Genomic DNA, 15,244 nt, shown 5'->3' with positions numbered 1-15,244 from the left:
GGCTGCCAGAAGCTGCAGCCTCGAGGCTTGCCCCGCAGGACACCCTTTGCCCCCGTGCCTCTCAGGGCTGGTGGGGGTGCTCACCGCGCCAAAGGCCAAGCTGGCGCAGACCCTGTGCAGCCGCACCCAGAGCCCGGCCATGGCACCTGGCCTCCGCTCTGGAGGACAGTCCACCTGGGCAGGGCTGTGCACCGGGGGGACGGACAGCACCACTCTGCTCCCCTGACGCTGGGTTCTCCACGAGACAGGACCGAAGCCTTGCACACCCGGGACCACTACCCACCTGAGCTGCGTCCCGGGACCACCTCGGCAGGGAGTCAGCTTGATCCTCTAAGCAAAGCAGCACACACACAGCCTGGCTCAGACTTTACTCAGGCTGGCCCCGGAGGGTGGTGACCCTCCTCAACAGGGCCCCTGCTGGAGGAGGAGGGAGCAGGGAACCACACAGGCAGTAAGATGGCCCCAGGCCTCTGGGGATCCTGGGACGAGACGCCTCCTGGGGCTCCCACAAAGCCCACCCTACCCAGGAGCTGCGTGGCCAGCACACACAGCCATGGGTTCCCCCACTGCCCATGGGCGGCTGTCACCAAGGCCCCAGGCTCTGTCCACGGTGCTGAGCCTGGCTGTCAGGCCCAGGTCCCCAGGCAGCTACGTCTTGTTGGCTCTTTTCTGTACCACAGCCGGCTCTGACAGCGCCTGCTGCTGAAGCTGCTCAACCAACTCCTCCACGTAGACCTTGAACAGAGGCACGGGGTCCTGGAGGAGCAAGACAGGTAAGGCGCTCTGGGGAGGCCGGGATTCCAACTGCTGCTGACCAAACACCAGAGGCATCGAGCGTGAGAGGACCGGGCCCGGCCACAGGGTCAAGCAGGCCCACTAGGCACACTCGCCCCTAACCCAGAGGACAGTGCCCTGTCCGTGGGAGAGGGCCACAGAATCAGGCACCTGCCCCTGGCTTCCCTAGCTGGACTGCAGAGAATAAAGGCAGAGGAAGAGGGCAGCAGCTACCACGTGCTACAGATTCCTCTAAGGGACAGACACAAAGGCCTCCAAGTGGTACTGGGCAGATCCTGGGGAATGCCAGGCAGTCAAAGCAAGCAGTGGCACCGAGCACCCAGCTCTCGCTGGTCTTTCCACACACTCACCTTCTCTTCCAGGAGCCTCTGCTTTTCCACGGCCTCGTCCAGTGTCAGACCAACCCACTCAGCCTCTGCCTCCGGGATGACAAACTCCTGGACAGGCAGAGACAGGGTCTCAGTGAGGTTCAGGCAGCCAGCTGGGGGACCCACGAGGAGCAGTAAGTAAAGCCTGGAGCCCTGACCTTGTACTTGTCATAGATGGCCGCCCTCCTTTCGGGGTCGTCCGGGTGCAGCTGGGGGTCCTGTCGGGCGAGCCGCAACAGCATCCCTCGCTTCAGGTCCATCCCAAACTTGGAACACAGGTCATCCTTCGGGGTCTGGCAGGAGGCACCGCATGGGGCCAGGTGCTGGGAGCAGGGCCCCGCCCACCCCTCCAGCATCCTCCCCAGCAGCTGGCAGCCCCCAGGCCAGCCTGGTGGAATACTTTAGGCCAGGAGGGCAGCCCTCACACCCAGGCTGGAAGAGCGGAAGGTCTAAGAGCAGAGAAGGAGGCAGCTGTGCTTCGCACGTGCACAATAATTGACTCCCACCAGGGTGTCCAGGAAGAGACATAGTCCCGTTTACATCTCACTGGGGACCCCAGCCTGGTGCTGATCTGCTTGCCTTGAGGATGTAGAAGTCAAACCCGTAGGCCTCATCGATGAGGTCCAGGGTACGCATGGTCACGGTCACAGTGAACCTGGTGTCCAGAATCTCACTGTAGAGCTCACGCTGGAACAGCTGCGGCTTCCACACCTTCTTCACCCTCTTGGAGAACTGCGGGTGCGGGAGGCTTGGTGAGCCCTGCTGCTTCTCACCACACCCTGGAGTGCAGGGACCACCCCCACCCAGACTCTGCCCAGGATGCTGCTCTTCATTTCAGACACAGCACAAACACAACTGTATCCCGTGGTTCACAGGTCATTCGAAACCAGGGACCAAAGGCAAAGAGAAGCCAGCCTGGGAGGCCTTAAAGACACAAAGCCCCCAACCCCAAGCTCCCCCCAGAGGCAGCACCGCTTAGGAGCAGACTCAGGAGACCTGATCCGAGGTGAACCCTTGGCGGCAAGCTGACAGGTGACCTGAAACCCCCAGCCCTTCTCAAAACTCAGGGCTCCTCCCATCAGTACACTCGACCTGGCTGCCAGAACTGAGACTCGACTCCTGAGGACACCTCAGAGGGAGCTGTCTCCACCACACTGTCAGGCTCTCTCCCCGAGGGGTGGGCGCCCTTTCACTATCCACGTGCCCCAAAAAGTCCACGCGGAGCAGGGCAGCGAGACCGCGGAAGCACAGCTCCAGCGTGCCCTGCTCACCCACCTTGTCGTTGTTGACGTATCTGTAACCCTTCAGCCAGCCCTCGCCGCCCCAAAGCCCCAGCTGGGACTCCGGGGGGTAGTGAACGGGAATGGCCACGTCCTCCACGCGCTCCCGCTGCCCGTTCTTGGGGTTGATCTTGAACTTGGCCCCGTGCGGCCTGAAGTGCACGGGCGTGGGGGTCCGCACCTCCTCCAGGGAGCGCAGGTAGTGCGGGGGCAGGCGGGAGCAGATGCCCTCGCGCAGCCGTAGCCGCTTCCACAGGCCGACCGGGACCTTGTGCAGGGGCATCGCGGCGAGCCTGGCGGGAGGCCGGGGCCGCCGTCACGCGTGCCCGGCAGGACGCGGGCCTCAACCAAACCCCGGCTCCCACGACATCCCCGCCACCGGCCCAACCCCTCGCGCCGCCCCGACCACAGACGCGTGACCCAGGCTCGACCCTGCAAGACCCCTACCCTAGACTGGCTGCACCACTTACTTCCCTGAACCCCGGTCTCGCCGGAACCGGAAGTCGTGCCACGGCATTGGGCCCTCCACCCGCCGTTGACTGGCTGCAAATGCTGTCGGTCTACCCCTCCTCGTCCCGCCCCCTCTCCCGCCTTTAGGGATGGTAGAAAACTCCCTGCAGAGAAGGTGGCGGGTCTAGGCACCGTCGGCAAGTACGACCCGTTTCCCAGGAGGAGGGACTTGTCAATCTTGGTCCCACCTTCCCGCCTCCCGGAAAGAGCGCAGAAAACAATGTAAAAACTCTTGCCTTGAAACATCATTGTAGAAAGTTAAATTCACCAATCACAGTGAAATCAGAGCTACAGAAAAATACGTTTTAAATGTCTTGAAAAATCTTCCCCTCAAAATATCGCATATAAATATTTCCCCTTTACAAGCCAATTCCGGTGGCCAAGTCCTGGGTTCCTGGAGGAGCGGGAAGCCTCCGGGGAGGCCACAGCCTGGACAGGACTCAGAAAGAAAGACTCCAGGAGGTGGGAGGACCGCGTGCCCCCCACCTTGGGCTCAGCTGCTCAGCTTCCCATGGCCCCATTTGGGCCCCTCACACAGACAGCAGCCCCTTAGGGAGGCTGGGCCGACAGCAGCCCTGACTGGGCGTACCCACAACTGGAGAAAGGCTGGGCCAGGTTTCCAGGAGTCCCCTCCCTAAATGTGCAGTTGGGTGGAAGGTGGCAGCCATCCCTGCTCTCCCAGGAATACAAGGAGACGCTCCCTAGACAAGGGCCCAGCTAGGACAAGGTATGCCCTGTGTGCCCAGCGTCCTGAGAGCTGCTTGGCAGTTTCCTACCCGGGAAGCTCATCTTAAAACTGAGAGCCACAGGAAGTGAAGGGGGAGGAGTGGACAGCCAGAAGTCAGCCTCCCCCACGCCACCCATGGCAGCTGGTCATTACGGACCCCCAATGCCATCAGATCCATGGTAAGTGTGGTCACTCCTTCTCAAGAAGTGTGTCAGCAGGGGGTAGATCCATGCCCAAGGCAGGCTGGCATTCAGGGCATGGGAGGCATGCTCAGGGCTCCTCTGCCTACCTGGGTGTCTCACACCAAAGCCTCACAGGGGAACCGGGTAGTGGGGGACTCCCACTCCACATCTCCCTCCAACCATCCGCAGGCCAGGATAACCCAGAGCCTGCCCCCACAGGGTACCTGTGCTTTCCAGGCAGCCTGGCCCTGGCCCCAGGGGCCCCTACAGACACCAGCTGGGACCTGCAGAGGGACTGAGTCAGCTAGCAGCCTGCGGGCACAGAGACCTGGGGGTGTGCTCCTCCCTTGGGAGGAGGAAGCCAAAGAGTGCGCAGGGCAATTTTATTCAGTTGGAAATCGACCTGCACAGGGTCCCTCTCCCTTGGTCCTGCCCCTGGCTGGAGAGATCATTGGAGCTGTAGGTGTCGCCCCCGCCGCTGAGTCACGTCACTGTGTACAGCTCGTCCCGGTGGCTCTTGCAGATTTCATAGTGGCAGGTGAGCTTCTGGGCGCAGGCCCAGGGCTCGGTGTGCTGGTTCCGTGGTGGCAGCAAGAAGGCCGCACTCCCCGCCAGCAGCATGTGCCAGATGCTGTGGGTGTAGTAATAGTTTTCGCTGGTCATCATGGAAACATAGATGGTGAGGGCCAGAGCAGCCATGGAGAGGCCAGGCAGGAGGTAGAAGACCCAGCGCTGCCAGGAGGGTGGGTAGCAGTGGCGCCGGCGCCCACAGCGGTATACCTGGAGGAAACCACATGGGCATCGGCACGGAGCTGTGGTCACATCTCAGGGCGCTGTCCAGGGCTGTGAGTGTGGGCTGCCTGGAGGGGTTCAAGGGGTGCCAAGCCACACTGGGCCCCTGCGGGTGCCGCTGACAACCCTCAGTGGGTGTGCAGAACACAGACCCAGGAACGAGAACATTGATGGAACAAGGGGCCGCACTGTGTCCTTGCAGGGTGAGCATGTATGGGGAGCCCAAGCTCTTGTACCCCAACTTCCAGGGGAGGGGGTCTGGGCAGGAACCCCGCCTGCCCCAGGTCCTTACCCACATGCTAACCATGACCACGATGGCAAAGAGGCAAGGCCCCATCGTATTCCAGGCGGCCCTGCGGTCCAGCTGCAAGGACATGGCGAAGATCAGAGTGCCCAGGATAAAGAGGACCTAGGCAAAACACAGGGACAGCGGTGGGGCCACGGGAGCCCTGGGCCAGGTTGTCTTTGATGGCACAAGGTCCAGCAGGAGCAGGCGGTGTGGGCCTGCTGGTCATCCCCATGTCCCCCCATCGCCCCCAGCACCCTGCCAGCCCCTCTGCAGAAACTGGCACCCTGTGTCCTGCTCTGATGGTGGGGAGGAGGTGCTCCTCTCCCAGCTCCCGCACTGCTGGGATCCACTGGTCTCTTGGGTCCATCCACAGGTGTATTTCTAATGCAGTTTTTTTTTGTTGTTGTTCTGTTTGGCTATGCTGCACAACTTGTGGGATCTTAGTTCCCCAACCAGGGATCAACCTGGGCCCAGGGTAGTCAAAGCACAGAGTTTGGAACACTGGGCCACCAGAAAGCTCCCCACAGGGGAGTTTCTGAAGCATAGACTTGTCCAGGGCATGCATCTCCAGCAGCCAAGCCCCGAAGTGTCCTCAGTACAGGGACTCCAGGAGCAGAGCTGGCAGCTTCTCGGGGAGGTCTTGTCCAGGTCTGGGGCTCCAGGCCTCCTCTCTGGATGAGGCCTGGCCTAACCCTGACCACCACCTCCTTTCCTGGCACCCTCCGAGCAGCCAGCACAGTCCCTTCACAGCTGGAGGCACCTCTCCCAGTAGGCGACTCGTCAGAACGACAGGTTTCCAAGGTCAGTGGGAACCCCCTTTCTGGTGTCTCCCTTGACACGCTGTGCACAAGGGCCTCTGCTCTCCCAGGACCCAGACCCAGGCATCAAGAGGTCACTCACGTATTTCAGGGATGCTTTCAGCCGGGCCATGCAGAGGACGGTGACCCAGATGGACACTCCAGAGCCCAGGAAGTCGCAGTACTGCAGCGTGTCATAGTTGAGGATGCAGAGCACAGCGTCACCCGGCTGATCGCAGGCGTGGTAGAACTGTGGGCCGAGTGGTGAGCGACAGCCCAGCCCCCCACCCCCCCCACCCCGGGGAGCGGGTGGGCTTACCGTGGAGAAAAACATGGTGTAGGCGTAGACTGAGGCCTCCACCAGGAGGCAGCGGTGCACGGAGATGGCAATGGGGGCCAGGAACACGAGGTTGCTCAGGGTGAGCAGGAGGGTGGCTACCTTCTGCTGGGCCACAGTCTGGGCCGTGCTGTTGTCTGTGCAGCTCCATCCACGCCAGCCTGTGGGCCAACGCGGCACTGTGGGTGCCGAGGCCGGGCCAGTGCGGCCAGGCCAGGCAGCAGCTGCTCAGGAACCTCAGGACCTACTCCATGCCCAGGGCCTTGAGGAGGAAACCCTTCCTCACCCCACAGCGGGCCAGGACAGGTGTGGGCAAACGGAGGCCAGTGTGGGCAGGTGTGAGCAGGGGAAACCAAGACCAGAAAGCAGTCCCATCTCCGGGGGGTGCCTCTGTGAGCCCACACAGGGGTTGGGGGCATGGCAGGCCGGGGAAGGAGGCGGTGGCCCTCACTCTTCAGGGCGCCCTCCAACCTTGGCCGAACTGGGGTGGCTGCCAGAGAGAGGCCCAGGGCTGGGGTCCATGGGCACAGGCGGAAGGCACATCAGGACTGTCCCTACCTGCCCTGCAGCTGCAGCCCGCATACAGGTAGCCGTGTCTACGCAGCAGAAGGCACTGGCCGTAGGGTCCGCAGTCGTTCAGGCAAGGCACCAAGTACAAGGTGGTCTCCACAAGGACTGAGGCCTGCGCACACCCCCTGCGTGGAAGGGGCCCAGGAAGGCTGGCTGCGGAGATCTGCTGGCCAGCCCCCCCTGGAGCTCCCAGAGGGTCTTGGGACACCTGAACTCGGAGTTGAGGCCCCTGGGCCCCTGAGGACTGCAACCACAAGGGGCTCTGAAAGGCCAAGACACCCTCTCACTGCCCGCCTGAGCCCCCACTTGCCTGGGGCTGGGACCAGCATCCCCGCTCGTGTCCTCGCTCTTGGAGCTGCCAAGGGAGGAATGGCCGGGGGGAGAGGGGGACCCCGCAGGAGGCAACTGACCCAGCACGGCTGGAGGAAGACAGGTCACCCCCAAACAGTGGGGTGTACGCCTACACCATGTTTTTCTCCACGGTAAGCCCACCCGCTCCCCGGGGTGGGGGTGGTGGGGGGCTGGGCTGTCGCTCACCACTCGGCCCACAGTTCTACCACGCCTGCGATCAGCCGGGCAGGCAGCCCCCTCCACAGTCCTGAGCACAGCCACATGGCCACCTGCCCCCAAGTTTACTTACTCAGGTCTCTTGGGGCAGAGGACCTGCAGGGAGAGGTACCAGTTGTCTGTCTCTGGGTAGGGGATGCTGAGGTTGGCCGTGGGAGACGAGGCACTCAGGGACAAGAGGTGGCCCTGGAAGAAGGCTGCAGGGAGGGAGTAGGAAGGCCCAGTCAGAGGCAGTCAGATGCCCGCCGGTCCTGGGCCGGAAGTGCCTGCCAGTACCTGTGGTGCAGTTGAGTGAAGTGTTGAAGCTGAGGAAGGGCGAGCCGGCAGTCACACAGGCCACCACCGAGGTGTTGTCGGCAATCACGGTCTGGAAGGGAGGCCGAGCAGGGTCAGTCCCCAAGCCTCCACCTCACGCTCACCTCTGCTGCTCGGTGCTATTCTCTGTGGCTCCCACTGGCTTGAGGCCCACCAGGACCTTCCCCTCCAGGCCAAGGGTCCCAGCCTCAGCCCCCTGCCCCCATGCAGCCCCAGGCCTGCCAACAGGGACCTGCTGCCCCCGGGACAGGCCTCCTGTTTCTCAGTTGGCACCTATGCCGGCCTGAAGCCCTGCCAGGCTCACTCTGTTGCCAGAAAGACCACCCCGACCCAATCTCCATGGCAAAGTGGGCATAGGAAGGCCTGAGCAGTCCTTGCACCCCGGGCAGGCCCTGAGTCCCAAACCTGACCCGACCTCGAGGACCAGGGTACCTGGTTGATGCTCGCGGAGATGCTGAGGGAGCCCCCGCTGTCCATGCCTGTGTTGAGGTGCAGTTGCATCACCGAGGGCATGTCCGACTGTACGAACACCGAGATCCTGTCCAGGGGCCGGAAGTGCACGGACAACACATCCATGTCTTCCCGCAGGACGGGGAAGCTCCTGAGGCAGAAGGGGCCGCTGCCTGCTGCGCCGCTCTGGTCTAGGTCCTGGGTGTTGGGGCTCGGGGGCAACGGGCCCATGGAGGCATTGCTGCTCCGGTTCGGGCTGCTCTGCAGAAGGTGCTGGAGGTTCACAGTCCACGGTCTGCAGGCTGTCAGGACCACAAGAGGCTTAGCGCAGGCAGGCCTGGAGGGGGAGGAGGGCAGAGCCACTTCCCCGCACAGCCCACCTGTGAGGGCAGCCACAGCACTAAACGTCACCAACACGCGGGGCCCCGCCAGGCTCTTGGCCGTCACTTGCAGCCACCGTTCCCAGGGTGGTGAGGGCAGCAGCAGGCGGCAGTCTGTGGTGAGGTCGCTACAAGTGAGCACCTTCTGGAAGTTTCCCGGCAGGGTGGCAGAGCCCACGGCGAGGTGCACAGGGCAGCCCAGGCTCCCATTGGACACACAGCCCTGCAGCTCCAGCCGTAGCTCCTGGGTGTGCTTGGGGACGAAGACTCTGCAGCCAAGGGGACACGGCCTCGCTTGGGCTCTGCAGCTTCAGCCCGCCCCCCAACCCCATGCTTAAATTCACCTTCCAGGGTGGGGGCCAAGACCTGGACCACCCACCTTTTCACCTGCCCTGGGGCCAGCAGGGCTGCCCACTCCAGCAAGCCTGCACTTACTTGAGGTAGCTGGGCTGGGAGAGGAGGACTAGTGGGAGGGGCACGTCAGGCTCCAGGATGGACATCTCAACCACTCGCACGACCAGCATGTCCGGCTGGAAGATGTAGGCACAGGTGGGAATAAAGTCCTGAGGAAAGCAGGGACAGGGAAAGAAGGTGTGTGGGGGGCTAGCCCAGAGGGGCGTGACTGGACCAGATGGGGTGGGGCTGGCCCAGAGGGGGCGTGGCTGGCCCTTGGGGGCGGGGTTGGAGCAGATGGGGCGGGGCTGGCCCAAAGCGGAAGGGATGGACTGAAGGGGAGTGACTGGTCCAGAGCGGGCGGGGCTGGCCCAGAGAGCCTGGGGTTGCGGGGCAGGGCTGGGCAGCAGAGCCCTGAGGAATGTCGGCCCTAAGGAACAGAACGACAGGGACCAATCATTCGTGCACTGAGCGGTGCTGCAATCATTCGTGCACTGAGCAGGGCTGCAATCATTCGTGCACTGAGCGGTGCTGCCCCCCATCCCCAGAGGGAGTGCCCTTACCTTCACCTCAATCTTATGGGAGGAGGGGGGCAGGTGGGCGGCCACAAACCAGTCCCCAGGTGCTGGGTAGGAGACATTGACAGAGGCGTTGCCCTGCAGCATCTTGAGGAGGAAGGAGGGCTGCACGGAGGTATTGTTGGCGAAGCTGGTGCCCAGTGGGTTGATCACAGGAGGGGCGCCGTAGCGGAAGTACCTGGAGGCGGGGAGAGCAGGGAGGTCTCAGGTGTGGCCCTGGGAGGCTCCAGTAGGCAGGCAACGAGCGGGCTGGCACCTACACAGTGGTCTCCACGTTGTTGCAGGTGGGGCCGCTGCCCCGGGTGACCTGCAGCAGCCAGCGCAGCAGCACCGTGTCCGGGGGTACACGGAAGTGGAAGAGACGGGCGCTGCCGTACCAGTTGTAGAAGGCCAGCTTCTGCGGGGCCTGGGAGAACTGCTCTGACACCAGCCTGGAGTCTGCAGAGAAGGCACTGTCAGGCAGCCTGGGAGCCTGGGAGCCCTCCCCTGGGGACAAGATGGAGAAAGGCGGAGGGCATAGGCCCTTCTGCCTGGCCTGGCCTCAGAGAAGCAGCCAGGGGAGCCATGGAGCCCCTGGGATGCCTGGCACACCAACCCCAACCTGGGAAAAGTCACTGTTGCCCCCCTAGTCCCTGGTGGGGGCCGGGGCTCTGAAGCTTTCACTCAGGAATCACGTTCTCACCCACGTCTGCACATCCATCTTCCTAACCCCTCCAGCCCTGCCAGCAACCTCCAGCTCACAGGCTCAGTCCCCCAGATCTCTGCATCCCACCCACCAGGCACCCCCCATAAACAAGTCCCACAGGCCCCAACACCAATCACACGTTGGGTCAACATGAGGTTAAGTGCCTCAGACCTCAGAAGCAGGGAGAGCCCCCCTCAGAGGGCTGCTCCTCTCCACACTGCTCACAGCCCCCGGGGCCCCCACCGCAGCTCAGGCACACCTGGGGCTGAGAGATGGAGGGTGAAAGGCACAGGAAGAGGCCAAAGTGGGAGCCCCATCCCTCCTCCCATCTGTCCTGGGCACTGGAGGCCAGGACACACCCCCACCTCCACTGAGTCTCCCCAGTGATAGGATCCCTGGTCCTTGTTGCAGTGGACAGGGCAGGGCGACCAGGTCTGGAGGTTGGCTGCCTGTTCAGGCCATGATTTGGGGTACAGGAAGAGCTGCTGTCCCTCCTCACCCAGACAGGAGGCGAGCAGAGAGCCTGTGTGTGTGTTGCGGGGGGGAAGGGGGGCACCTAGGCTGGAGTGGCTGCTTCAGTGGGTACAAGCCCCTGCAGAGTGGCACAGGGACAAAGTAGGGGTTGGCAGCACACAAGTTAGCTGCCTATGCCCCACCCCGGAGCTCCCCTGTCCTGGCAGTGTCTCCCAGCCCCTCACCTCCATGGCTCCACTCCCCAACGCACTCCACAAGTTGTCACCCAAGGCCCCCTCCTGTCACACCAGGCTTTCCAAACCAGCTCTAAAGGTCTCTGGAGACCCCACCCTGGATTAGGACCCTCCTAGGAGATCATTGGGCTTCCCTGGTGGCTCAGAGGTTAAAGCGTCTGCCTGAAATGCGGGAGACCTGGGTTCAATCCCTGGGTCGGGAAGATCCCCTGGAGAAGGAAATGGCAACCCACTCCAGTATTCTTGCCTGCCTGGAGAATCCCATGGACGGAGGAGCCTGGTGGGCTATAGTCCACGGGGTCACAAAGAGTCGGACACAACTGAGCGACCACTTCACTTCACTTCAGGAGAGTCCATTAGCCAGTACAACTTTGTGTCTGGGGCCCAAAGCATAACCACCTGCCCCACAAGTGGGTAAGAATGCTCTTGGGCCTGCCAAGAACAGGCACACCCCGGTGCTCTGTGTCCAGGGGTGACTAAGGAGGTGCCCGGGCTGCTCAGCAGGAAGCATGGCCCCACCGCCAGCTCAGGTCTTGTTTGCGGAGTGACCTTGACTGTCCCTTCCCCTCTCTGGGCAAAGCTTCCTCTGAGTTGGCCAAGTAAGACAGCACCTCCCTTCAGCTGCCCCTCCCTCCATGGTTAATGGATGTTAAAGTGCTTCAGGAAGAAACACACTGTGAACACAGCAGGGTGGGGCCACCCTCTCCTCCCCTTGCCCCACTAGAAGGGTGGCAGCCCACACCATCCCAGCAGCAAGCCCGGGGCCCCTCCAGGTGGGCCAGGTGAGCAGGTGAGGGAACCAGGTGAGCAGCTGGCTCTCTGGCCAGCCTCCTGACTCCCATGGAAGCACCTTGAAAAGGGATGGCAGCCCACTTGCAAAGCCATCTGAGCTCCCAGGAGCCCAGTATGGGGGACTGGGCAGGGGTAGGCACCACACAGCACAGGCACCAGGCTTTCCAGGTATCTGCTGGTTACCAGGTTCCAACTGCCAGCTGTGGCCTGAGTGCAAAGAGACTAGGAGCCACTGAACTAATATAAACTTTTTCCTGAGGCTGCTGCACCATCCCACTACCACCACGGGATCACAGGGCCTTAGAGAATCAGCCAGCCAGCCACCGAGCACCCAGCTGCTCGATGTGGCCAGGCAGGAGAGGGCCAGCTGTGGCGTGCAGCCCCCTGGCCTGAGAGGGGCTGGGTCCTCTGGTTCCCCCGCCAGCCCTGGACACCTGCAATTCAGCTGTTGGTTGTAAAGTCTCCTCAGGGTGCACAAGAGATAAAACCTCTCACTCCCCAGGCCACCCAGCCCCTCCATCCCATCCCCAGCCCAGCACCCTGACCTCCCTGCCCAAGACACCCACTCCATTATATTGGTGAATGTACCAGGCCATTCACACATCCCAGCCAGACGTGGAAGTCACATTTCCAGTATCACGAAGCACCAGCCATATCCACACTTGCTCTGCCCACAACCCCCTCCAAGGACACAGGGTTGAGGGTAGGAGAAAGAAAGTTCCTGAGCCTGTGTGGGGACCCTAGTAAGGGGATCCTCTCCCACATCCTCCAAACCAGCACAGGCACCCAGTGCGGAGACCCTGCCCACCCAGAGACCCCAGAAGCCAGGATCACACAGAAAGCAGGATCAGTTCAGCAGGTCCGGGAGGGGAGTGACTGCCCCAGGTTTTCCATCTCCCTACCAATGACTCCTTACCTAGCCCTGACCCGGGAGAAGGAAGAAAAGGAAAAAGTAGGAGTGACGGCCCCCAGCGGAGCGCTTTAATCAGGGGCCAGCCCTAGGGAAACTGCCTTTCAGTGCAAGTTAAGCCAGGTTCAGAAACCAGAGGCACAGCCCTCAGAGAAACAGGAGCTTGGAGGAGCAAGATCTCAGAGAAGGGGGGGATGGGCTGGGAGCCAGCCCCATGCTGTGCTGGATAAGCTGCCTACTGCCTCCTGGGGCATCTGGGCCCTCCCAGCCCCGCCAGGAGGCCATCAGAGAGCCCAAGGGCACAGAAGTCAGGTAGTTTACTCAGCACCCCCAGGCGCCCAGCAGCATCTTCTGGTCTTGCCACCCCCTTGGGCCTTTGTCACCGGGAGCCGAAGTTCCCAAACAGCACAGAGGTGCCCATTTCTCTGAACCACTCTGGCCTATGAGCGTCCTGGGGACCACTGGGAGTCCACCCTCCAACATGTAAGGCCAGCTGTTGAAAGTGACTGCACTGGGTAGTGGTCACTGTGGGAGAGGCGAAGCCATGACACCACCTGGCTTCGACTGCAGGATCTAAACAACTTTCTCCAACTCTGCCCCTCTCCCAGACCAGATGGCATCCCTGAACCCCACTGCCCAAGGTTTCCTGCAGCCCTTGCAGTCCCAGGAGAGTCCCCCCTGGGCCGCTCAGCCTCACCCTGGTGCCCGAAGGTCCTACGCGATCAGAACGCGTTGGGAGGAGGAGGGGGAGGAGGAAGGAAGGGAGAGCTTGCTCCAAGGGGGCAGTCTGTCCGAACCTGGCCCTGGTCACAGAGGAGGGGGAGAGGGCGTCCTTAATATCCGATCGCTCTCACACTCGGCGCCCTGCAAGGGGGCACCCTGCGCCCCCAACACGGCGTGGGGACCTGAGGCCTACGTCCCCGCCAGGTGAGCGCACAGGTGTCCCCAGGTGAGTCACAATCCCGGACCCGCCCCCCGGCCTCTTCCCCCCCCGCCGCGCCCCGGGGATGGCGCCCGCGGGTCCGCGCTCGCTCACCGCTCTTTCTGCCGTCGCCAGCGGCGGCAGGCGGGGACCGAGAGAGCAGCAGCAGCAACAGCGACATCGCCACCGCCACCGCCGCGCCCCCGGTCCCAGTCCCAGCCCCGCGCATGGCTCCGCGCTCGGCCCGGCGCTACCCGGCCCGCGCACCAGGCCGCCCGCCCCCGCCGCCGCTCGGGCAGCCACCACCGCCACTGCGGCCCCCGCCGCCGCCTCTGCCCAGGGCTCCCATCCTCCGGGCCGGTCCCGGCCGCCGGCGCCCCGGGCACTTCCGCCTGTGAGGCCCCGCCCCGCCGGAGCCCGGGCGGAGAGGGGCGCGGGGTGAAGAGCTGCGCCGGGGGCGCGCGTGGAAGGCGATCGGAAGGAGGATGCGGGACAGAGGGGCGACGCGGCGCGGTGACGTGGGGCGAGGGAGGGTGACACGAGGCGGGGTGCGACGCGGGGCTGGGGGCGTCCCGCGGACCAAGAGGGCGCGCTGGGAGAATAGGTCAGAGGTGGGTCATACTGAGCGGGAACGCGGGTCCGCCTCGGCGCGCAGAGTAGCGGAGGCGGGGCGGGATGCGGTGCAGGGTCGCGGGACACCGGGGGCGGAGTGGGGACAGAAGGTGGCGCCGGACCCAGAGGACCGCGGGGGCCTTGGTTCTGAGGCAGAAATGGTGCGGCATGGCTTGGAATGCGCAGGAGATTCGGGGCGGCCGCAGAGCGCCCCACATGTGTCTGGGGGCACCCGGGTCGCTGCGTGACCGGCTCGGCGCGGCGGGAGGTCCGGCCCGCCGGCGGCCGCTCCCGCCTCCAGGATCTGGACTCCCCGGCGGGGCCTCCCGGCGCGCCACACCACAAAGGCGCTACGAGTGTGGGTGAAAAACACTTTCATGGAAAGATGAAGAGGCTCCTGCACATACTTTGTACACTGTGAAGGTGGCGATTCGCGTCGGTGGTGCGAGAAACTCCTCGCCCTTGACCCCGGGGTCTGTTCCAACAGATTAAGGATTTCAGCGTGAAGAGGAAACGATGAAGGGACTCCAGAGAATTTAGGGAAACTTTTTAGCGTCTAGGGGAAGCGAAGACTTTTCTAAACATGACCCAGAAGACTAGAGGCAAGACTGAGAAATTCAGCTAAGTCCAAAACTGCAAGAAACTCAAAAAGGAAGCCTCAAACGGGACGACACTTGGACTTGCATCACAAAGAGGCGATCTTACTGAGATTACTAACAATAAAGAGTTCCTACAGATAAATAAGAAACACCAACCAGGAAACCACCAAACCAATAAGGAAACAACTGGAGAAGATTCCTGCAAAGGATATGCAAATTTCCTTCCTTAGAGAAATGCAAAATGAAAAGCACCCAGAGGCCTTTTTTCTTTGACCTAACACCTACAAAATCTTCAAAAAGCTGATTGCAGCACCCTGACTTTCTTAGGTTTGCTGAGCCTCTGGGAGCCTCACCCTGCCACGGCTGTGCATTTTCCTTGCAGAGATGGTCGTGGAAGCATGAGCTTGCATGAGTGCAGCCTGCGCCCAGATACCTGTCATGAGGGAAAGGGGCGTTTGAATCACGGGTACCCAGATGGAGGTTCCAATGCTGTGGCTGATCCAGTGGGCTGAAAATCCAGAAGCTCTGTGTACTTGTTGGAATGGTCTAGCAGGAGGACCGTTAGCAGAAAAAAAGGAAAGGGCAGAACAATGTGTTCAGAAAGCTCCACTTTTTGTAGGAAAAAAAAAATTGTTTAATTTACGTGTCTCAAAGGTGGAGAATGCCTAGAAGCATCCAGCAATTGGT

General features: G+C 62.3%; 2 protein-coding genes across 4 annotated transcripts; both read right to left on the bottom strand.

The window, feature by feature from the left end:
* Positions 1-353: 353 nt before the first annotated feature.
* On the bottom strand, positions 354-3,017 carry MRPL28 (mitochondrial ribosomal protein L28). 2 transcript variants are annotated; one of them, XM_055409012.2, is made up of 6 exons: positions 2,914-3,017; positions 2,439-2,736; positions 1,743-1,895; positions 1,322-1,456; positions 1,146-1,232; positions 354-756 (listed from the first exon to the last, which is right to left on the bottom strand). In XM_055409012.2, the coding sequence occupies exons 1-6, from the start codon at positions 2,958-2,960 to the stop codon at positions 649-651; spliced, it is 828 nt and encodes a 275-aa protein (XP_055264987.2). In that variant the 5' UTR covers positions 2,961-3,017; the 3' UTR covers positions 354-648. The 2 variants fall into 2 exon arrangements, with proteins under 2 accessions (XP_055264987.2, XP_055264988.1); XM_055409013.2 differs by having other exon boundaries at positions 2,891-2,929.
* A 154-nt stretch (positions 3,018-3,171) lies between these two features.
* Positions 3,172-13,741, bottom strand: PGAP6 (post-GPI attachment to proteins 6). Of its 2 annotated transcripts, none has more exons than XM_055409011.2 (13): positions 13,461-13,741; positions 9,591-9,768; positions 9,316-9,508; positions 8,795-8,889; positions 8,360-8,628; positions 7,962-8,281; positions 7,491-7,581; positions 7,288-7,411; positions 6,636-6,772; positions 6,060-6,238; positions 5,844-5,990; positions 4,947-5,063; positions 3,172-4,642 (listed from the first exon to the last, which is right to left on the bottom strand). In XM_055409011.2, exons 1-13 carry the CDS (start codon positions 13,573-13,575, stop codon positions 4,346-4,348), a joined length of 2,262 nt encoding a protein of 753 aa, XP_055264986.2. In that variant the 5' UTR covers positions 13,576-13,741; the 3' UTR covers positions 3,172-4,345. The 2 variants fall into 2 exon arrangements, with proteins under 2 accessions (XP_055264986.2, XP_055264984.2); XM_055409009.2 differs by having other exon boundaries at positions 8,795-8,922; positions 13,461-13,740.
* Between the last annotated feature and the right edge of the window lie 1,503 nt (positions 13,742-15,244).

This window comes from Moschus berezovskii, chromosome 27, assembly GCF_049115385.1.
Source record: "Moschus berezovskii isolate FMDL1 chromosome 27, NW_MosBer_1.0, whole genome shotgun sequence".
In the NCBI taxonomy this organism is placed as follows: domain Eukaryota; kingdom Metazoa; phylum Chordata; class Mammalia; order Artiodactyla; family Moschidae; genus Moschus; species Moschus berezovskii.
Note: the sequence above shows the minus strand (reverse complement) of the source record. Positions and strands in the feature narration are given on the sequence as shown.

Bases quoted from the DNA above. Each gene is read 5' to 3' on its own strand.
- MRPL28 (XM_055409012.2), bottom strand. From the start codon at position 2,960: ATGCCGTGGCACGACTTCCGGTTCCGGCGAGACCGGGGTTCAGGGAA. The intron at 1,457-1,742 runs GCAAGCAGATCA...GCCTCCTGCCAG, and splicing joins TTGACTTCTACATCCTCAAG to ACCCCGAAGGATGACCTGTG. The intron at 757-1,145 runs GTGAGTGTGTGG...TTGCTCCTCCAG, and splicing joins AGAGGCTCCTGGAAGAGAAG to GACCCCGTGCCTCTGTTCAA.
- PGAP6 (XM_055409009.2), bottom strand. From the start codon at position 13,575: ATGCGCGGGGCTGGGACTGGGACCGGGGGCGCGGCGGTGGCGGTGGCG. The intron at 7,582-7,961 runs GTACCCTGGTCC...CCTCCCTTCCAG, and splicing joins TCTCCGCGAGCATCAACCAG to ACCGTGATTGCCGACAACAC. The intron at 6,239-6,635 runs GTAGGGACAGTC...GTTGGCCCACAG, and splicing joins GGGCTGCAGCTGCAGGGCAG to GCTGGCGTGGATGGAGCTGC.